This window comes from Tasmannia lanceolata, unplaced genomic scaffold (genome assembly GCF_043159265.1).
Source record: "Tasmannia lanceolata isolate RefF3 unplaced genomic scaffold, GAP_Taslan_0.1 ptg000002l, whole genome shotgun sequence".
Lineage (NCBI taxonomy): Eukaryota > Viridiplantae > Streptophyta > Magnoliopsida > Canellales > Winteraceae > Tasmannia > Tasmannia lanceolata.
Genome location: NW_027518679.1, coordinates 27,755,368 through 27,777,667, shown reverse-complemented (window position 1 = coordinate 27,777,667; position 22,300 = coordinate 27,755,368). Strand labels below are relative to the sequence as shown.

The 22,300-nt window shown below is 38.9% G+C and overlaps 2 protein-coding genes across 4 annotated transcripts; one reads left to right on the top strand and one right to left on the bottom strand.

Moving 5' to 3' along the window:
* Window positions 1-2,222: 2,222 nt before the first annotated feature.
* Window positions 2,223-15,790, bottom strand: LOC143852099 (P-loop containing nucleoside triphosphate hydrolases superfamily protein). Of its 3 annotated transcripts, XM_077361610.1 has the most exons (7): window positions 15,633-15,788; window positions 14,431-15,063; window positions 11,249-12,477; window positions 10,389-10,431; window positions 9,811-10,216; window positions 9,518-9,636; window positions 2,223-2,531 (listed from the first exon to the last, which is right to left on the bottom strand). In XM_077361610.1, the coding sequence occupies exons 2-6, from the start codon at window positions 15,029-15,031 to the stop codon at window positions 9,585-9,587; spliced, it is 2,331 nt and encodes a 776-aa protein (XP_077217725.1). In that variant the 5' UTR covers window positions 15,032-15,063; window positions 15,633-15,788; the 3' UTR covers window positions 2,223-2,531; window positions 9,518-9,584. The 3 variants fall into 3 exon arrangements, with proteins under 3 accessions (XP_077217725.1, XP_077217680.1, XP_077217791.1); XM_077361565.1 differs by having other exon boundaries at window positions 14,431-15,777; XM_077361676.1 differs by lacking the exons at window positions 2,223-2,531; window positions 9,518-9,636; window positions 10,389-10,431 and having other exon boundaries at window positions 9,999-10,216; window positions 14,431-15,790.
* Window positions 15,791-18,101: 2,311 nt separating this feature from the next.
* Window positions 18,102-21,092, top strand: LOC143851991 (universal stress protein PHOS34-like). The gene is made up of 4 exons (XM_077361527.1): window positions 18,102-18,380; window positions 20,094-20,203; window positions 20,283-20,401; window positions 20,717-21,092. Exons 1-4 carry the CDS (start codon window positions 18,203-18,205, stop codon window positions 20,802-20,804), a joined length of 495 nt encoding a protein of 164 aa, XP_077217642.1. The 5' UTR covers window positions 18,102-18,202; the 3' UTR covers window positions 20,805-21,092.
* The last annotated feature ends 1,208 nt before the right edge of the window (window positions 21,093-22,300 follow it).

Below are 22,300 nucleotides of genomic sequence, written 5' to 3'. Positions count from 1 at the left end.
ACCTTCGTAAATGTAATTGGGTTGGACACTTAAGCAGATCGGTAATGCGAGGTCCTGAACCCAGTGAAAAAAAAATCAAGAAAACCCAAGTCAAGCATATGAATAAGAGACGCAAGATTGAGAGGGAGTAAGAGAGAAATTGGGTTGCACATCTAAATGAGCGATGATGTGGAATCTTGAACGCAGTGAAAAAATAAAGAAAACCTTCATCAAGCATATGGATACGAGGCAGTATTTGACCAAAAAATCAGCTCCATAGGATCATTCTAACCATTCGAACCAAGTAGGCAAAAAATTGATAGATTTGTGAAGGTTTATACACATCCATTTTGCCTCCATAAATCGTAGGGTTGGAAAGATCCTATGGAGCTGATTTTTTGGGCACATTCTATCTATGTGAGGGCCAACCAAATGAATGCTTTGAATCACCCAAACAATGTGGCCCCCCACTGTATTTTAAGATAATGTGTAGATAACTTATCTACACCAGTCTCCAAAAAAAAAAATGTATCCTTGGCGGAAGAACTCAATTAAGTTCACCCGATTCAAGTCGAACATGAGGATAACGGTGAAGAGGAGACCCCAGAACTAGGAAAATCGAATTTAGATGATTATGTAATTCAGGAGTATTGATCATTTTGTTCTCCCCCTTCTCGCTTGTTCCGAGTTTAGGGCTGGTTTTGTGATCTTATTGTTCTATCTTTTTCTATTTCTAATAAATCCGTAGGGGTCCCTGTTAAACCCCAGCTTACCCATCAAAACAAAACAAAACAAAAACTTATCTACACTAGTGTGTGACTCCTAGCACAGAAATTGTAAGCATAGATTACATTAGATTGCTGCACTGCCATCATTAGACTTCTTCATCTTGGATCAGAGATTTGGAAACCCAAGAGAGTGGCATTTACAAAAGAGTTTCATCATAACAAAAGAAAATAGAAAGTGTAGGTTAATCTGAAGCCCCATGCTTCACACATTTCAGTAGCAAATATATCCTTTGCTTAGTCTCATGAAAATCGCTTTTGCCACAACCAAAACTACTTCTCATGCCCTGGTACAACGGCATTTGGAAGGCGATTACTAGAACCAACATTTGCAGTGGGCTTTACAAAAATGCCAATAGAACGAAGGAACCAATCATCTGATCGCCCATGAAATCCAGCTAAAGCATTTTCACTCACTGCAAACCGAAAAGGAGTGCCTTTATCGACCGACCCACCACCAAAAGGGGTCCCAACTCCCTATTTATCTACCGACCCACCACCGAAAAGGAGTGCCAAGTCTCAATGTATTTTTACTCCTTCCCTAGGAAAAACATGATATTGTCATAAATACACCAGAGCAGGGGGTGGCTCGATGAAGAAAAGGGCTTCTAATGGACCCTTAAGGCGGTGTTTGGGGAACCAAGAAATCAATTCTTATTTGACTTCTCCTTTGAGAAGAATGCCAAAAATCAGCAAAAGGCGTTTCCATTGGATTCACGTATTCAAAATGCTTTTATAATAGAGAAAGTGATAAAATCGCCCCATTTTTTTACTTTGAGCGCCCCCTTCCAGTAAGGTTGTAACCAGCGTGGGGTTTTATCTGACCCAATCTCAGGCCAGGTTTTTGTTTTGTTTAAATCCTAAATCCAAAACCCGAGATCAAGTTAAGGACTGGGCTATGTCAAGGTGGCAAATGGGCAGTGCTGTGCCGACGGCATGATAATTCCAGGCCTAACATCACCCACGGGCCAGACACGGCACGGCACGATTTGGCCAATGGCCGTGAGAGCACTAATAAGCTTGAGGTTTGGCACGGCACAGCCCACGTCTTTATGCCATGCCGGCACAGCCCATGTCACTGTAGCAATTTGTGCCGGGCGGGCACGGCACGGCCCAATTGCCATCTTGAGGTCTATGTATGTATTGTTTGAGAAAGTACTGGGTTTATATATTACAAGGGATTTGCTAGGGACCATCGCATAACACATTTCGCGGATGGGCTGTTTCATATGAGAGCAGCCACACAGGCTCAGATTTTGTCTTATTCATTTAATTCATGTGAGGTGGCTGCTCTCACATGCACGGCACGGCACGATTTGCTCCAGCCAGATGCAACTTCAGATTCAAACTAATTACTGAAGACCACTTCTTTTTTCAAAAGGAATAATGTATTCCCCCACTTTAAAATGACTAGAATGCAAGGTTTAGTCATGCATTCCATCTCTAAAACCAGGAGAATTTCTCAAAGCCAACATTTCCAACAGAAGAAATTTACAATTGTAAGCTGTTTGTAACTTAGAATGGCAGAAAATAACAGGCAGGTGATATTTAATAAGTTCCAACACTTAGATCATCAAATTTACAGACATGGGTCTGACCACATTGAATAGAAAACCTTAAATATCTCCTTGGTCTCTCTAATCCAATCCAAACCTCTGCTTCAAGGGCTCCATCCAAGTACTTTAAACCCAAATATCTCCTTGGTCTCTCTAATCCAATCCAAACCACTACTTTAAGGGCTCGATCCAAGTTCTATCTCATTCCCTACTGCATGAATACAAGAAAATTTGGAAAAGGTTGAGTAACCCATGCCTCGAAAGAAATAGGAACAGCACAAAAAAACAAAAAATCATTGACAAAAAGGGAGACGTCAAAGCAAACTTGTGATTACCCAACAACAGAGTTGGTAGGCTTGTATGGTCCATAATTAAATTGCTTCAAAGTTAATGAAACCAGAAACAAAAAATGAGAACTACTAAACAGCAAATTGCTGGAGTTGTGATTGCTCCTAAGCAAGAAGACTCCCCTGAACACTACATAGAAAAGCCCAAATCCAACCACAAACAGCAAAAGGAGTTGTGAGATACCAAAATTTAGAGATCTATCAATGAAGTTGCCAATAGTCCAGAAAGAAATTCCAGGGTTAAGGCACCATCTGTGACAAAGTCGGTTCCCACATTTTTTCGTTCACTAAATGACAAAAAAAAAAAAAAAAAGACGTGTGAAAATGCATGTCAATAGGTATTCGATGTGATTAAGCCATTCTGGATGGCTTTCTTTGCTTATGTGATGATTTCTAAGTATGTATTTCTGCTTATTCTAGCATTTCCCAAAGTTTTGCCTTAAAATTTCATCATTTGCATATGTTTCCATAGATCTACGTGATTTTACAAGATTTCCACCGAAACTAAAATGTTTCCGTTTTTGTACCGACCGAACCGAAGCCGAAATTTACAACCTTGATTGTCTTCGCAACATCCTTCTTGAGTGATTGCCAATAGAAACGATCTTCGACAATCGTGATAGATTTATCCCTACCAAAGTTAATGGATGATCCTCTGGCATGTAACTCCCCGAATATCTGCTCTCTCAATGATGTGTTCGAAAAGCTCAAGTTGGTGCACTTAAATAGGAAATGTTCGTGAATAAAATAAGTGGGATGCTCATCCTACTGCTCTGCAATAATTGTTCCATAGATACTCCCACAGTAACGGTCTCCTAAATAATCTCGCATAAATCATTCAAAACTAATGGTTTTAATTGTCATAGAATGTAGAGGATAGAATTTCTTAACCCAAAGCATGTGTGGCCTTGTTCTCCAATCCTGCCAATATGCCTGAGAACAAACAAATAATCTTGCAAAACGGCACTCCATTTTTCAAGCTCCATATTCAATTTATTCTGGGAATGTAAGTACTAGAATGCTTTGATGATCCGATTAAAATACGAACTCCTGTAACAGGTGGTGTCTCCAACATCTATGACCTTGTACGATAGCATAGAATTCTGTGTCATAATTAGAATACCACCACTTTGCCTCATTTAGTTTCTCAATGAAAAAGGCTAGGAGATGACCATCCTGACTTAGCACTCCAATTCCAATGCCTGATGGAACACAAGCTCTACTTCAAACACCTTGGAAAAATCTGGCAATTGTAATAGTGGAGTCTTTGCCATCCTCTACTTGATTTCTTCAAAGACTCTAGCGCCTACCTTTGTCTAAGTGAATTCTCCTTTGTTCATGCAACTGGTAATCGGAGTTGAGATAATACTGAAGTTCCTGATAAATCTCCAATAAAATGTAACTACTTCGCAAATCAATTTCTGTGAAGATAGAAGATCCAACCATCATGTACAACATGCAATCTAATCGAGGGATCGAAACTCAGTCCTTAACAGTAATATTGTTGATGGCTCTGCTATTGATGCAATCTTCCATGATCCATCTTTCTCCGGGGTCAATAAAGTTAGTATTGCACATGGACTATGACTTTCTCATATGAAACCCTTTTGTAGAAGCCCATTGACATGGTCACTTCAATTCAGAATGATCGATTGGGTTCATTCTATAATTTGTAAGTTTGGAAACATTAATTCTATAATTTGTAAGTTTGGAAACATTAATTCTATAATTTGGTAAAGTTTGTGGAGCATATTATACAAAATTTCAAAAAAAAAATTAATTTGGAAAGTTTGGAAACGATGATCACGGAAATAAAATCAATAGCATGTTGCACACTCCTCATTGGTGGCAATTCATTCGGCAATTTCTTCGAAATTACACCAAAAAAGCCCGACAAGACCCCTCGAACCTTAGGAGTTGTCTCTATACCCTTATCATCTTCAGATTTCTTACCCTCTTTGGCTATTAAGGCGAAAGCCACTCCACTCTCCTTAGTTTCCTATTCAAATTGTTTCTTGCTCAAAAGATGCAAAGGCTTGGTTTCATCTATAGATTTTGGAATTCCCTTGACAGTCCTTTTGACCTCTCAAAGAATCATGGGATTCAGAACAATACGCTTACCATTGTGCTGTAAATGGTATGTATTAGATCAACCATTATGAAAGACACTTTGATCAAACATCCATGGTCTACCGAGTAATATATTTGCAACGTTCATGAGAACGGTGCCGCACCAGATGGAATCCTCACATACCCCGTTAATAAAAGAGAAAAGGCATCTTTGGGTGAGTAACGTAGTAGTTTTTTCAACACACGCAACCTTGCACGGATTTGAATGAGGTTCAGGAGTTAGTTTATGATGATCCAAAGTACTACGTGAAACCACATTCATACTACTTTCTCCATCACTGATCAACCACCAGATCTTAGACATTTGTGTGAAAATTTGTTGTATGAAGCCAATCCTCTTCCTCCACCTTCGAGGTTGTTAGACTTCCTCTGCCAAGATTAAGTTGACAGGCTATTTCCCCTGATGCATACTCCTCATCCGTCGGATCGCCCGATTCATGATCATAAGCAAGTTTATCATGATACTCCTTTATGTCACCCTCGTCTCCTATAAATAAGTTTCTGGTAGGACAATTATAAGCATATTGCCCTGCCTTGTTTGGTGCAGAATCATCTGTCACTGCCTTGCCTTTCATATCTTGGGTAGGTGTTTTCCATGGAGCATTAGATCTCATGTTGGTATTAGCATTGGGTGTTATCCTCACAGTCCGCCTAGGCTCCGGAATCCTTCGAGATGTGCTATCACCAAACTTTCTAATTCTAAGGGTAGTTAGTTTCATATTTTCCTCTACCTTTAGGGTCATGTGAAAGGCATCCTCGAGGTCAATAACCCTCAAGGTAGCTAATTCACAGCGAATGTTGGATCTTAGTCCATGTTTGAACCTAGCAAGGGTTTAAGCTGGAGTTACAGTAGTACCATCTCTAATGGTAAGCTCCACAAATTTCTGCATGTAATTCATAACACCTATGACTCCCTTGTTTGAATGCGATCAATTGATCAAAGAGTCCATCTTGGAGAAATATAGGAACAAACTTGTGTTTCAGTTTGGTCTTCCATCTCTTCCCATACGTTGAGTCCATCTTGGAGAAATATAGGAACAACTTGTGTTTCAGTTTGGTCTTCCATCTCTTCCCATACGTTGTGTGAACAGATTACAGATCTTTTTATATTTATCTCAATATTTTAGCATGACCAGCTAACTTCACCTTTGCAAGTCTGATCCTACGATCATTTGTCATGTCATACCACTTTTTACTCTTCAATGGTAGCTACCCAATCAAGAAAGACTTGGGCATCTAGGGTTCTATTATACTCAGTACATCCAGTTCAATTTTCTTAGTTATATCACCTAGATGATGAACATGCTCATATCTATTCCTTTCAATCGCTTCTTGTTCCCAATCATTGCCACAAGTGTTCTCCGTGTAACTTTTACGGTTAACCCTAGGGACTGTTCTAGGTGTTGGAATTACGTGGTGATTTCCTTCTCCAACTGGGTTGTACACTTGGGATGTTTAGTCCACTTGGCTTGCGAAATAGTGTTAGCCACTTCTTCGTCACCTTCAGTTGAGTTTATGTGTAACTGTGTAAGTGTTCCTCTAGAAAGCTAAGTCTCTCCATAAGTTCACATGCAAGTTCATCTTGATCCTTATCAATCCACCTACGCCTAAAATTCCTACCACTTCTAGTAACCAATGAATCTAGGCTCTGATACCAAATATGATGTAGAAATAGGGTAAGTTCACTTATAACACAATCATAAAGCAATAAAATTCACAAAATTAACAGATTTCTGATTTTCTTACAGTTTCTAAAAATAGACCTCAATTTAATTTTCTCAAATATCACGAAATTAATATTTAAGTTTTTTTTTTTTTTGAATGGTAATTACTAATTAAGTTTGACCTTAGAAATCCCAACCAAGATCGGATGAATCCAATCGTTGGATCTCAAGATGTAATCTTATTAGAAAATTTGATGGCTGAGATCAGTCTGATTTGATCGTTAGATGGGAGATCTGATCCGTTCAAATTAATCGCAATAACACCCTTGTAATATCACTTAAATAAAATCACATAAAGAACTCGAAGTAAAAGGTGATGGGGTGATCTTGAAGTAATACTATAATAATAAAAAGGGAGCTGAGCATGAAGTCACGTGAGGGCGCTACCACCCTTGATATTTGATCCAACAGCAGCTCACTTTTTAAGAGGCTCCTGTTGGATCAAACATCAAGGGCGGTACTTTTGACGTACCGCCCACACGGGACATGATGCTCAGGCACCATATAATTTCTCATAAACGGGACAAAGAAGGATTAGATATTGCCTTGGACTTGATGCTCAGACACCATATAATCACTGGACATATTGATGGGAACTTTGGAAGGATGCTATATCAAGCGTGCTGACTCGAATAAACGAATTTGGATCTGAAACTCAGGAGGTAATTTCACAGTTAAATCTTTCTACATCCAACTGGTACCATGCCCTGCATCCTCTAAAGTCACTAAAGTTTGGAGCATCCAAACACCTCCAAGGGTATGTGCCTTTGGCTGGGCGGCGATTTTAGAAAGGATTCAGACGGTTGACTTCTTGAGGAAATGGAAAACGTTGATTATTGATCACTGCGTGCTATGTATAGAGGCGGGGGAAACAGTGGATCATATGTTGTTGCATTGCAAGTTGGCAAGAGAGGTATGGGGAAGATTATTATCAAGATTCAGCATGGTGTAGGTATTCCCGGCTAAGCTAGTGGAACTTTTGAAGAGTTGGGGTAAAGTGCTGTGGAAGCAGATGGGAAGAATATTGTGGCATGTATCCTTTCTTGCTACCATATGGGTAACTCAGGAAAGAAAGAAATGCGCGTGTCTTCAAGGGATGTTTGAAGAAGCCGCTTTTCCTATTCAACAAAATCATAGCAACCACCATCTCATGGGTAAAAACATTACCATCTTTCTCCTTTGTATCAGCGTATGATCTTTGGTGTGGATGGAAAGTAATCTGTAACGAGGCTAGCGAAGAACAGAGACCCATCTAAGAATGGAAGCCGCCAGATCAAGAGTAATTAAAACTTAACTTTGACGGATCTACTAAACCCGGGTCCATCAGGCATAGGGGGAATCTCAAGAGATGACCAAGTATGGGTATATGGGCTTACTCGGGTCCAATAGGGGGTCACAGATTCCAATGAGGCAGAAGTGAAGAAGTGAAGGCTGTACACAGCGGAATAAAACTCCTAAAAAACACAGAGTTGGAGAGGGTGGAAATAGAGGGTGACTCTTTGAACGTGATTAGGTGGCTTAAAGGGACGCATCCAATCCCCTGGAGATTTGCCGCTCTTTTTGACGAAATCCACAAATGGGTGCGTGGGGCAATGCTGTCCGTCCATCATATTAAGCGCTCAGCTAATGATGTGGCTGATAGGCTAGCTAAAAAAGTGGTGTCTAAAGAGAGCATTGAGTTGTTCGACATTCTTCCTCCCTAAGTTGGGTTAAGGCTATGCATTTCCCTCTTCTTGTACTTCTATTTTAGACCTTCTCTGTCTGCTTTTATTAATAAAATCTTTCTGCCATTCAAAAAAATATTAACTTGGAGAATATAGATAGAGAAGGATTGTAAGTGATCTAAGGCCCCATACCTTAGAACCCTAGGGCATCACACCATATGCCGCTTGAGCATTACACTACAATCAATGCCTCAATGGGAAAGAAGTTTTCTTCATAGAAAGAGCCTTTAATCCCATAAACAGAACATATTCTAAATGCCCTGTGGCTACATATTTATAAGAAGGAAAAGAGAATTAAAAAGTTATTAAACACTAAACAATTAACAATAAATTTGGACTAAAATATGCCGGTAACCTACGAAATTTGCAACCTATTCTCATTCCGCCTTGCGCAAGAAAGATGCACATGTGCGTCACATACACGCATATACACACAGCAACTACATGCACAACGTACATGAGTGAACACCTACAGATAAGGTGGAAATGCAAATAACAAGTACACGTCATTCTTCCCATACATAGGTAGTATCAAGTGTACGAGCCTTTGAGGATAACTATGATTAGATGTCCCAGGATGATAACCAAGCCTATTGCACAGCTATGACTAGATGTCCAGGTTCAGCCAAGTCTAACAAAATACCTAGAGATGGATCCCTAGTCAGCTTAAAACATGATATTAATTAAATCTGGCTCCAATTTTACCATCAGAAGACGACATACTAAAGTTGCTATCACTCCAACTCAACGAACTGAATCACCCATGAGTTCAAAACCAGAAAAAGCAGGAAGCATATCTCACAAGACACCAAATAGTCTAGCAAAGATTACCTGCAACAGAAACTCAATTGACCATTTTTAGAAAACGCGGTTCTGGAAGAAAGAAACGAGAGGTGCCAGCATCATTGAATCCGTCATGGACAAGTAATTACTTATAGAAAAAGATTCAATAACTAAAATGTCAGTTTTGAATTAACAGGCACACATTTTGCTCCAAAGACCAAAACAGGTAGAAACAATAGATTCATTTTAAGATAGGGCAGTGATAAATCGACCCCCAAATATCTTAAATAGACCCCCTATGTATCTTTCTTTCTCCTCAGGGTTAGAGAGAGAAAGAGGAGAGAGAAAGACACAAAGGGAGTCGATTTAGGATATATGGGGGTCGATTTATCACTCCCCTTTAAGATAATGCATAAATTCAAATACAGAGCAGCATCAGGCAGAATAGCAACTCAGTAGACAAGTATAAAAATATAGAATGCATTATACCTCAAATTATCCAAACAGGTATAATTTCTCCTCAAGTACAGGAACACTATTCATAAGTTACTGAGAATTAACGATCCCAACCAGAGGGGCGGCGTCTTTCCCGAGGCCCATCTCTAGAACTGCAAGCAATGAAAATACCAAATTACTAAGAAAAGCAATTACGTAGAAGGAAAACATTTGCAGTATTCCAATCAGTTCTGTTACAAGTCACAATCAAATAAGATAGTAATTAGTAAGAATCAAAAAAAGCTTCCTAGTCAAAATGATAAAGAGATCAAGTTGAGGGGGCTAACCTTTCAGACTTCTTCTGACTTCCATTTTCTTTAGGGTTGTTACCCACATTTGCACCTGGCTTAGCAGTGGAACTGAATGAAGGGGTTGTCTGCGCTCTATTTGCTTCTCCGCCAATAGAACCACCAGAAACAAAACCAGCTAACACTGGTCGCGTAGTCACAAATTTGCTAGAGTCATTTCTGACAACACTTTGAGAATCTGATGTTGCAGCTACGAAATTGCTCTTGAATTGTACCATCATTCCTGATCTTAGTGCATTAACGGCAGATGATCGACTTGGAATAGACTGAGAGGGCATATTTGACGACTCGGGATTGTAACCTATGCCAAGGCCAAAATCCACACCACGCACACCTCGCCCACTGCCACTGCCTCCTTTCCCTCTCGATCCAGCCTTTTTCCCACCTGCAGAGGGTACTTTATATCACTACGAGAGTTAAAGAAACCAGAAATACTGAAAAAAATATCTCCATATCGTACATAGTCACCATAGGTTCACAAGCATTACAGAGAAACATATTAACGACGATTAGATTAATTTCCATAAATGTCGTGTTATTGCAGAGAAAACACATACCAGATCCTTTTCTCGCATCTCGTTTGGCCTTGTACCTCCCATCCTAAGGATTTTACAGAAGAACTCAATAAACAATTGTAAAAAATATGCACCATGCAAAACAAAAGTGACAGTGAAGCTTCACTTTCAAACTATTCAGTAACAAAGTAACAGTGAAGCTTCAGTTTCAAAATATGCAGTAGCAAATCCATGATCTAAAACTACTTTCCATTTTCTTTTTCCCTTTTTTTTTTTTTGCCCAAGTGTTTCAGAGCTAAAATCTCATATCTTTCTGTTGGATGTATAGAAAGCCGAAGATGTATGACTGAAATCACCAGCACATAAGAAGATACGGCATCCAAACTATTTTGATTGCGCATACATGAAACAGAAGATAAAAGCTTAGTTTGAAATAAAAAATTCACGAACAGACCACTTAAAAATAAACATGGAAGTGGGTTTGCAACTTTGGGAGAGTTGTCACACCACAGTAAGAAAACACGAGACTAAATGAGGGCCACATATTTCATGAAAATTTTCTTGTATGTTCTTGAACCTAATATGAGCAAAAATTAATACCTACAAAATAGTTCTTCAACTTCCTTTTGGTTTTTCATTTCCAAACATAGAAACAACTAATAAGATTCGTCTATGAGATGAAAACATGGGGATTAGTCCCGCCCTAAAATGGGGTGAGGATACCCTATGTCATCAAAAATATATATATATATATGAAAACATAAACTGCATAGCGATATGTGCACAGAAAGACAAGATATTACCTCGTATGCCCTTTACTGTAAAAAGATAACCATAACCACGGTAGAATCACATGGTATTACAGGGTTAAAGATGCATTAAAAATTAAAACAGGAAATTACCTTCATAGCAAGATCCATCAGCTCCTGAGAAACATTCTGACCAGCAGCAATCAAACTGTTGACCAATTCACCAGCAAAGCGTGCTTCCTTCTGTGTGACAAGAGTGTAGGCAGTCCCATCTTTATCTCCAGCACGTCCTGTTCTACCAATACGATGTACATGCATGTCCATATCTCTAGCAATATCAAAATTCACAACCGACTTAATTGATTTTATGTCAAGTCCACGAGCTGCAACGTCAGTCGCAATGAGAACATGATAAGTTCCGGATTTGAATTTCTGCAAAATTTCCATTCGAGAAGCCTGGTCTTTGTCACCATGAAGGGCAGCAATTTTGAACCCCTTCTGAATTAGCTGAGATTCAATCTCATCGACTGTAGCCTTTTTGTTGGCAAACACTAGAACATCCCCATCATCAATCATCGCAGGTAGCTTTTCGAGAAGCCAAGGCATCTTGTCGGCATCCGAAGGAATTACATTAGCAACCTGAGTGATGTCCTCATTTGCCATTCCAACCTCACCCACTGTAACTCTTACAGGATCAACGAGAATTTCTCTGGCTAACCTTTCTACTTTGTGGGGCATGGTTGCCGAAAAAAGTAACGTCTGACGGTCTGGCCTAATCTGTCCCACAATGGACCTTATCTGTGGCTCAAATCCAAGATCAAACATTCGATCGGCCTCATCGAGAACTAGATAAGTAGCCCTAATCATAGACAATGCTTTCATCTTAAGTAAGTCGATCAATCTCCCTGGAGTGGCAACAACTATCTCACAACCTGCCTTAAGTTCTTTAAATTGCTCTAGTTTAGACATCCCACCATAGACTGCGGCAACACGTAGCCCATGGGCTTTTGCAAACTTCTTGCACTCTAAATATATTTGATGAGCTAATTCTCTTGTGGGTGCACAGATGACTCCAACTGGACCCTCTTCTTTTTCAAGTTCGGGCTGGTCCATGATATGAACAATCATTGGAAGAACAAATGAGGCAGTTTTTCCAGAACCGGTTTTTGCAATACCAATAATATCCCGTCCGGATAGGACAATGGGTAAAGATTGGCACTGTATTGGTGTTGGCTTCTCATAGCCCTGTTTTGTAATAGCATTCATTAGTGCGGGAACAAACCCACAATCTTCAAACAGCTTAAGTGGCCTCGTTACATCAAAACCTGAAACACGTATAGCTAGACTCTTCCGATAGTCAGCCACATCCTGCTCGCTCATTCCTGAAAAGAAGAATAAACAATGAGTAAATACATGTTTAATTCATAAATTGAATTAATCCTAAAATTAATGACAGATGAAATACTTGATTAAGCAATTATGCAGTAACAGAAATTTTATTGAAAGTCGCGAACCATTATACGTGCAAGGCTCTGAGCATAACTATATGGGATGACAGTTAAGTTGGCTTATTAAATCCTGGGCCACAACTTGGATCAGGACCCTATCTTTTTGTGTAAAAAATAAGGAAATAAATTGCACGAAAATTAGTAATAAAATCTCGTAACAATCTACATGTGTTTTCCTAAATTCAAGGAATTGGTAAAAAACAAAAAAAAAAAAAAAAAAAGGCAGCCCAGTGCACGAGGCTCCTGCCATTGCTGGGTCTGGGGAGGGCTAGATGTACACAGCATAATGCTCTCTGTTTCCGTGACTCGAACCTGTGACCACCAGGTCACAATGGAGCAACCTTACCGTAGCGCCAAGGCTCGCCCTCTAAGGGGTAAAAAACAAAAAGAAAGTAAAAATATTTGGTAAAAAAGGAAAGCGATAGGAAACCCGCGACCAATGTAGAAAAAGGAAATTCTAACATGGGAGAAGAGTTAGTGGGCCTTATCCAAACTCCAAAGAGAGGAGCTGTGTAACTTCCCGCAAAGAAGGAAAAATGAAGGCATATGACAAAAAAGGAAATGGTGGTAGTTTCCTAACCACCCTAAAATTCTTCTATAAATATGAAGAATAAGTTAAGAGCTAGGAGATTCTTTTTGGAGATCGAATCTTTTGGAAAAGACTAAGCTTGGCTCGTAAGAAGAAGACGGGGGAGGGAAAAAAAAAGCAAACTAGTAAAAAATTTATTTACTAACTCTTTTCTTTCCTTGAATATGAGCAGCTTTCTTAGTCAAAAGATAGTTCCCCTTTAGGAGAGGAAAAAATGATTACTCTGGGAAAAAGAAGAGATCCGCCTCAAAAAGAGAAGAGATAAATTCCCGAACTATCTAGGTATATGGACCCTCAAAAAAAGTGAAAAGAATTTTACCAAAGTTCATAATTTTAGGATTAAAGCCTTTTTAAAATTGACGATTTTTATTCCAAATGATCTGCAGGTTAGTACACGAACAAATTTGCAAGTCATAGCACTATTTTTCCTTGAAATAATTTCCCAAATCAAATTCCTGATAAAATATCCACTCAATCTTCAACTTGTTTCAGTTAGCTTTCATACAAAGCAACAAGAGCCAATCACATTGTGGACAATCACACCAATCAACTTTCAGGTCATCAACTTTAGATGTGCGGATGATCACATAGGTGCATGTTCAAATTACTGCTACGATCAATCTTCAAATTTTGCAACGGTGGATATTCAACTCATAGCACCAATTGATATCCACGTTGTCACCTTCATAGATCTCTGGATCATGAATACAAATTTAAAAAGGGTCTTATTCCATGAATGAGGTTAACAACAACTTTCTTTTACAAAAGCAGAGTCCAAGTTGCTAACAATTTCTACAAATAAAAATAGTTCCTTTTCTGAGAGGACTCTTTGTTCAAAAAAAAAAAAATGGGAGGAAAATGATTTGGAGACTGACATTACAGCCAATGGAGAGTCCAACAATGGGAATGTGCCATGTGTTCCAAAAAATAAAAAAAATTTGCAGATTTTTCTATTTCTAATGGCTGAGCTTATGTTAAATTGATGTTGTGGTCAAAATCCATTTGTCCGGTCCCCTTCTCAGATGCACTCTCGGTCTCCCTGGCATTACTCAGAAAGAAATATTGATCCTAATAAAACCAAAAGCTTACTTCTTCTTTCTTTTCTTTTTTTGAATGGCAAAACCAAAAGCTAACTTAATCTGCGCAAAAGCCCAAAAACCCAGCTTCTTAATCTTTAACACATTCTATAAAAAAAACAATCAACCAAACATTATATAGAAAATATGAAGCAAAATTACCTGAAATGGAAGCTTTTTCTTCATAGAAATCCTTGTTAAACGGCTCATACTCAATACTACTATGATCCAAAGCTGGGATTGGCTCAATCTTCCTCTTGTCAAGAATGATAGGATTATCATCTGAATCATATTCAATAAGCCCCGCATCAACCGCCTTTGCAGCCGCATACACCTCCTCATCGGAATCATACCCTGCCTGAAGAACCTCCGATGCAAGAGTCAATCCAACATCTTTTTTCGCCCTCAAAAAGCTCTCCACCGGGTCATCTTCATCCTCCTTATACTTCTCCACTTTCTCCTCAATCTTCTTAGGCGGAGGCGCTCTCATCTCCTCATGGATTCCTTCCATGAAAGCATCAAGTGGGTCAATTTCTTCTTCACCACCGCCACCATCGGTCTGATCTTTTGGATTCACATCAATGGTGCCATCCCTTTCGTCATACTCAATGTCATCAAGATCAGTGTCTTCGTAATTATCGTGCTTGCCTGAACGCGATGATGGAGGAACATACAGTCTTTGTGGGGCTTGGGATCTTTCGAAATTGTACGTTGCAGGACGGTTTATTCCGAAGCCTTCGAATCCAAACTTCCTTTTGGACATTTTTTTCGAATTCTTCAAAACCAGTAAAAATTCTGCACAAGAAACGGAAAATTGGGTTTTGTTTCTAGGGTTTCTTTGTTTTAAGTTTGCAGGTTGTTCGTTTCGGATCAGTGAAAAACCCTAGTTATCTCGTCTTATAGAAATTCTTCTTATTCTAGGGCTAGCAAAAGGGAAAAAACCCTAGTTATCTCGTCTTACAGATGTTCTACTTAGTCTAGGGCTAGAAAAAAAGAAGACAATAACACAACAAACGGGAAAAGGGGGTTTTCTTTCTAGGTTTTCCTTGTTTTAGGTTTGGAGGTCGTTGAGAAACCCTAACCCTAGTTATGTCGTCTTACGAATTTTCTGCTTGTTCTAGGGCTAGAAAAAAGAAAGGAGACAATAACACAAGTGTTAACTGGAGGGAATCAAATTAAATTTGAAGGTTGTTCGTTTTTGGATCTCTCTCGGAGAAACCCTAACCCTAGTTATATGGTCTTACGATTTTTCTGCTTATTCTAGGGCTAGAAAAAGAAGAAGACAATAATAACACAAGTGTTGTTGTGGGAGGAGAATTTTAAGAAGAAAATTGGAAAGAGAGTTGGTAAGATTTCGCACTTACATTCGAATAAGAGGAGAGTGCTTCGTGAGATTCGAACCAGGAAACTTTTATGAAGAACGAGTGAGAAAGAGGAGAGGGTTCTTATATAACTGACTTTGGAGGGAAGGGTCCGAGTTAGGGTAACTCGGTAATGTTGGAGAAGCGAGTCGGGATCTTCGAGTTTAGGGGCTGTGGGAATCAAATTAAAGGAGTGCGAAATATTTTCATGTTCGACACGTGTCTAAATCTTGGCCTTTCATCTACGTTTATAGCTTGTTGTACACTCCAATACGAACTCTCCATTAGCTGAACGCCTTATGTATTGAAGGATACCGAGGAGGATCCAATTCTATCTTGGATTTCGTCAGATGCTGATACAATATGAGAGTCGCTGAGCCACCTAATGACATTGAGAGAGTCCCCTTCTATTACCACCCTACTCATATCTTGATCTTGAAGCAATTTGATACTATGATATATAGGTTGAACTTCTGCCTCATTAGAGTCTGCAGCCCTTATTGGACCACTAAATGCCCAAATCACAACCCCTTCTTCGTTCTTTAGAAGCCCTCCAATACCTGAGGGTCCTGAATTCCCCATACTCAAGCCATCAAAGTTCAATTTAAGTATCCCTTGGGAAGGAGGGGTCCATGCTTGAATTACTTTAGGGACATTGCTAGAGGCGCCGAATATCTCTCTCCAACTGTGCCACAAGTCATATGCTGAGACAAATCTAAAAGATTCTAAGGTTTTCACCCAGGATATATAGGGGTGTCAATGGACCCAGACAGTCCGATGGATAGTCCGAATCTGAACCTTAATAGACGGGATCTAGACACATAAGAAGGATCCATGGACATATTTTGGATCATCTTCGTAAGATCCAAAAAATTTCGGATCGTGATCAAGACATGATAAAAAAATCTAATGGATAGTCACGATCCGAAGTCCTTTTACACCCTCAAAATATTTCTTATAATAAGTCTTAAAAGAGGGGCATTTTCATAAAAATGAACTAAATATTGCTTAGCTTATGGCTTTCCACTTTCCCCCTTTTCCAGGCATCTTTTTCTCTTTCTTTCCTCAATCGGCTTTTCTTCATGTAAACTTGCCACTCACCCTCAACAAAGATTAGTTATTAGAAAGTTTTATCGTCACGCACCCTCGAACATTGGAGTTCTTTTAATAAACAATAAAATCCTATTCTTCATCAAAATCATAGGTTGTTATTAGATATAGTAACTAATTATTTTCTGTATTGAGGAAGTTTTGGAGTTAATTTCAAATGAAGAAAACTGGGAATTTTTGTTGTTTTGTAAGAAGGACCTACTAGGACACTCCGATGGACGGTCCGATTTTGAAACGGATCGTGATTGGGTCACAAGAAGTAGGATCCGAATAACACTCCAAATCTGATCCGACCGATAAGGGATTTGAATGGATCGTGACTAAGAAATAGGGGGATCCGATCCGAAGTGGATCCGTTGACACCCCTAAGGATATAGTTAAAACAATCACCTTATTAAATAGGAATTGGGCTCCCTTTGAAAAAACCTTTGAAGACCTTAGCATTGCAGTCCTTCCAAAGAACCCTAATCATCTAATTAGTGACATTTTTTGGAATGTGTGCCACCCATGATAGCGACACTAGTGTCGTGGCCCCCACAAAAGTTGTGCTAAAATCCAATGTCCGAGAATTTTAAATCACAACCGTTCATCGGGAGGTTTGTCAGATGGACAGTTTAATGTTTTGATCAAGTTTACCAAATGTCTTATGATCCATCTATTGTGGGGCCAAAAGAGCATTACCGATACTTGTAAGCCTCTAGGGAACATGTCCCATCATCTACATGTGATCTGCCACTCCTGGCCAACCAAGGAAGAATCATAACCAAAAGCTTCCAATCACCTTCATTCTTTGGATCTGCCACTCCTGGCCAACTAAACAGTGTCTGACACCCATTCCAGCGATCACACCTACGCCTCGTCGTCGCATCGCACCCTGGAACACAGAACCTCCACCTATAAAAGAGATCCCTCCACATCATTTTGAAGGTAATGCGTAATTGCCCATTGACCCCCACCCCATGTGATCAGTTATGATTCAGTTTCCTCCATCTGACTTGAGTGTTGAAGGGTTCTCCCAAAATTCCAACCCCGGTGTCCTTAACCTTTTGTCTATGAGCACAAGACCCGCGAATCAACAACTCTCCAACCGACTACGCTGCTGCCTGATATTAAATAAAATATTAGTTTAGACTTTTTAGATAGGAACAAGAACAATCAGGTTGACTATTCTTAAAATTTAGTCTAATTGCTAATTAGGCCAAAAGAGTATATTATTTTGTGAATTTTTTTTTTTAAAATGAGGGTGGATATATCCAAAACATTCGATGAGGTACTTTGGAAGATAGCTGAAGCCATGTGATCCTGTCATTTTTAATGGACGGGCCCACAAGTCCTCCATTATTCCACCCTTTGGTATTATTTCACGCTATTATTTCACTCGGAAGACAAAAAAAAAAAAAAACAGAGAGTAAAGAGAGAAAAATTGCAATCCAATTTCGATTGATCAATTGAAAGAGATAGATATGGAAGGTGAGAGAGTAATAGGCGTGGCCGTTGATTTCTCTGCATGCAGCAAGAAGGCCTTAAGATGGGCGGTCGAGAACGTTGTTCATAGTGGGGACCACCTCATACTCGTCAATGTTCAATCTGAAGGTCTATACGAAGAGGGCGAGATGCAGCTTTGGGAAGCCACTGGCTCTCGTAAGATTACTCTTTTTTCTTTTTGATTGTTTTACTTATTATGGGTTTTATGATCTAGCTTTTATGGGTTTTTTTTTTTAATGATTTGGGTTTCTTTTTCTATAATTTTCTGATGGTGTTGAATTTAGGGTTTTAGATGAGCTTAAATTGTTCTGAAATGAAAATCATGTATTGGGTTTCTTCTCCCCCCTTTCTAAACTTTTTTCTTCTTGATTGTTTTAACTTTTTATGGATTTTATGATCTAGCTTGTATGGGTTTGGATACATCGATTTTATAATCCAAAATCTTGGATTTTACAAGCTAAATCTTGGATTTTATAAGCTGAAATCTGTACAAGCTAAAGCCTGGATTTTACAATCCTGAAAACGACTAATCTAGGTTTTAGCTTATAAAATCCAGGTTTTAGTTTGTAAAATCCAAATGGCCCTTTTGAGCTGACCAAAATTCACGTGTGAATGATAATCATGGTAATCTTAGGCAATTAGGCCATTAGAAATCATTTCAGCTATCTACTAAGCTAAAAGAAAAGACACTGTATATTGAAACAATTTTAACTTTTGGATCTTGGTTCAGTGATACATTTGTCATATAAGGTCCAAGCGGAATGGAAATTTTTATCTTATACAGAGTAAAAAAAAATGTGTAGAATAGGGACTCAGCAAAAAAAATTCTCATGTATGGTACAGGCAGAGCGAAAAATTGCATCGAATATGGTCTAGACAAAGTGAATTTATTGTCTAAGGTGGGGGGGCCAAGTTTTCAGTTATTCGAGTTCCTTCGGTTAAGCATTTTTCTTTCTAATCATGTCTAGTTCAGTTCAAATTCAATTTTTAGAGGAAGTTCAACCCAACTCAGCTCAAGTTGCACCTCCTAGTATATGCTATGGTCTATGGGTAGTGAACAATGTATCATACTCGTTCTAGGCGCGGTTTACACGGTAGCAGTGCAAGTTTTCGGGTCTTCAATTAGTTTGGTTTGGCTCTTACTCTGTGATCAGGTGAGGTTTGGGTCAAATCCAGTTTTTATTGAAAGCGCAACTCAAGGTGATCCAAGTTGCATCATAATATAAGGTCTAGGCATAGCAAAAAATATATTTTGCACGGGTTATAGGGATGTATAAGGTAGGATTGCAGGTTTTTTTTTCTTTTGTCTTCAAGTTAATTAAGTTGAGATTTTACTTTGTAATCAGTTCGGGTTTTCTGCTGATTCCGCTTTGTAGCAAAATTTGAACCCAACTCGGCCCAAGTTGCACACCTTGAAGGTCTAGCGATGGTGGAAATTGTATTGTAAAGAATCCAATTGTGGTGAAAAAAAAATTCTCTAGTCTTGGTTCTAGCGTTGTGAGAATTGTAGCATATAGGGTTGAGGCAAACAATTTATCTTACATGGTTTGGATAGGTGAAATACAAGATTTTACTCTTGAGATGCCTAGGATCCACTTTTGTTAGCAAAGTCATTAATAGCCTTCAAATCAATGAGCCAGACGAACAGCATAATGGATCAAGGATTGACCTTGTAATCAGAATTTCTTTACTAACCAATGCCGTCCTTCGGTAGCTTTAGACTCACGAATTTTAAAACATGCAAAAATAAATTTAAAAATAAATTAAAATCAGTGGCTTTCTATGTTGCTGCTATTGTGTTTCATGAATTTCATTTTCTTCAGGCAATATTGTCTACGTAATTTTCATGTTTATTGCCTTTTCTTACAGCCCTCATCCCTTTAAGCGAGTTTTCAGACCCCGTCATTGCAAAGAAATATGGGGTGAAGCCCGATCCCGAAACCTTGGATATACTTGATTGTGTAGCCAGGCAGAAAGAGGTAATAGTTTTTTCTGACTAATGGTTCCCACAATGCTCAACATTTTGAAATGCATTACAGAACTAATTCCTGTTAGCAGATTGTAGTGGCCATGAAGATCTTTTGGGGAGATCCCCGTGACAAGTTATGCGAAGCGATTGACAACATTCCCTTGAGTTGTCTTGTCATTGGAAACAGAGGACTCGGCAAGATCAAGAGGTTGGGCCTCACACCCTCTTTTATCTGCTCTTGCTCAGTTTCCATGTTTTTTCCAGATATTTATGTGATGAAATTAAATCAAGGCGTAGTTTAGAATCAGTTTTTATTTATGGGTTTTGCTAAAATGGGTTGTTTACATCCGATAATTGACTGAGACAGCCCATCTGTGGCATTGGATTTACATCGCGGTCTAACCCGAGGCACAGTGGCCATGACCCAATCCAATGGCCTGGATTGAGCTTATCAGGTTCTCTGCAGTGGGACATGTTAGAGTTGGCCGTAATTTTTTTTTAATTTATGTTTTTATTTCTGCAGGGCAATATTGGGCAGTGTTAGTAGCTATGTGGTGAACAATGGTACTTGTCCAGTCACAGTTGTGAAGCAAGGTGAACATGAAGGCTAGTCTCCCCTCATTCTTCCTCTGAAAAACAATACTGGTGTAATTTTTAACTTTTGGTATGCCTGACTCCTGATCTGGAAAGAACTACTGGTAAATATGGAGTTTGGAATGGAACTCCTTTAAATAAGAAAGACATTCTGGTTTGTTTATAGTTGTTGTATCATTAATAGTGCGCCTTGGTCACTATGTATATGAATACAATTTGTATTACTTGTAGCCTTGAATCTGGTTTCTATAAAAGGAGTGCTTCCTTATATTCAAAGTTGATGAGTAAGAATACAATTTCTATTACCTTGTCTTTTTCTGTTTACATCATAGTGTTGGATCTCTGTTCAACTTATGTTGTTTTTGACTATTTCTCACACTAAATATGACAGTACTGTTACATTACATATTTGTTAGGGTATTCAGGTGAATCCCAGTTCTTTTGTCAAAAACCTATCCCATATGTGGTGATCATCTGTTGGAACCATTAGTCTTTGTTTGGCTTCTGACTCAATTTAGCCATGATGTTCTGTCTATTGCCTTTCCTGTGACCCGAAATCACTGGTATATGTGAGGAGCATAGTTTATCACGCATAGTTAGTGTCCAACCAATTTCAAGAATACCTAATGATCATGAATGAACAACCCCTTTCTCAGGATGTGACTAACAGGCCGTAAGGAAAGTTGTGGATCAAATGTGTATCTTTCTGAAATTATGTACAAACTGACCAATAAGTTCTATAAGAAGTTTACTAACAATTGTTGATCTCCATTGGAAAGTCTAGCATAGGCGAAAGATGGTCTTGACAATAAATTGATAATAGTTCTTTCTTTAGGAGAGGATATGCCTATCTTGGATCTTGCTTTTTGATTACTCGAGTCACAAAGATTCTTAGGGGTCGTTTGGATACGCGGATTTTAGAATCCTTGTTTTCTTCAAAATTGTAGATGGGAGACAAGAGACGAAAGAGACCGGCCGTCGTTTTCTGATTTCTCGCCCTTCTTTCAAACCGCAAGAGGGCAGTAGATCGTCCCATGTTTCCAGGTTTTAGAAATCTGAGGATGTGGGAGAGATTTCTAAAACCTGGATTTCTTACTTAAAATCCAAGAACCACTGTCAGGACCAAGGTTTTAAATTTCTGTTTCGACTAAAATTTCGAACTTATCCGAAACAGAAATTTCGGTAATTTCGTTCGAAATTCTTTAACCGAATAAAAAATTCTTATTTTATTATTAATTTCGACGAAATTTCGAACAAAATTTGGTAAATTTCGGGGGGCTTTCGTTTCGGTGTGGTCCTCACCTCTGAAATTTCGGTTCGATTTCGGTTGAAATTTAAAACCATGGTCAGGACAGCAGACAAACAACTTGATCATGAACTAAAACCTGGATTCTAAGATCAGCATATCCAAACGGCCACTCTTTCCAATTACTGAACAGATGCCTTTCAAGATCGGAAACCAAGTCACTGCATCAACTATACTACCAAATTGTGCAGTCTGGCAGTAGAGTTA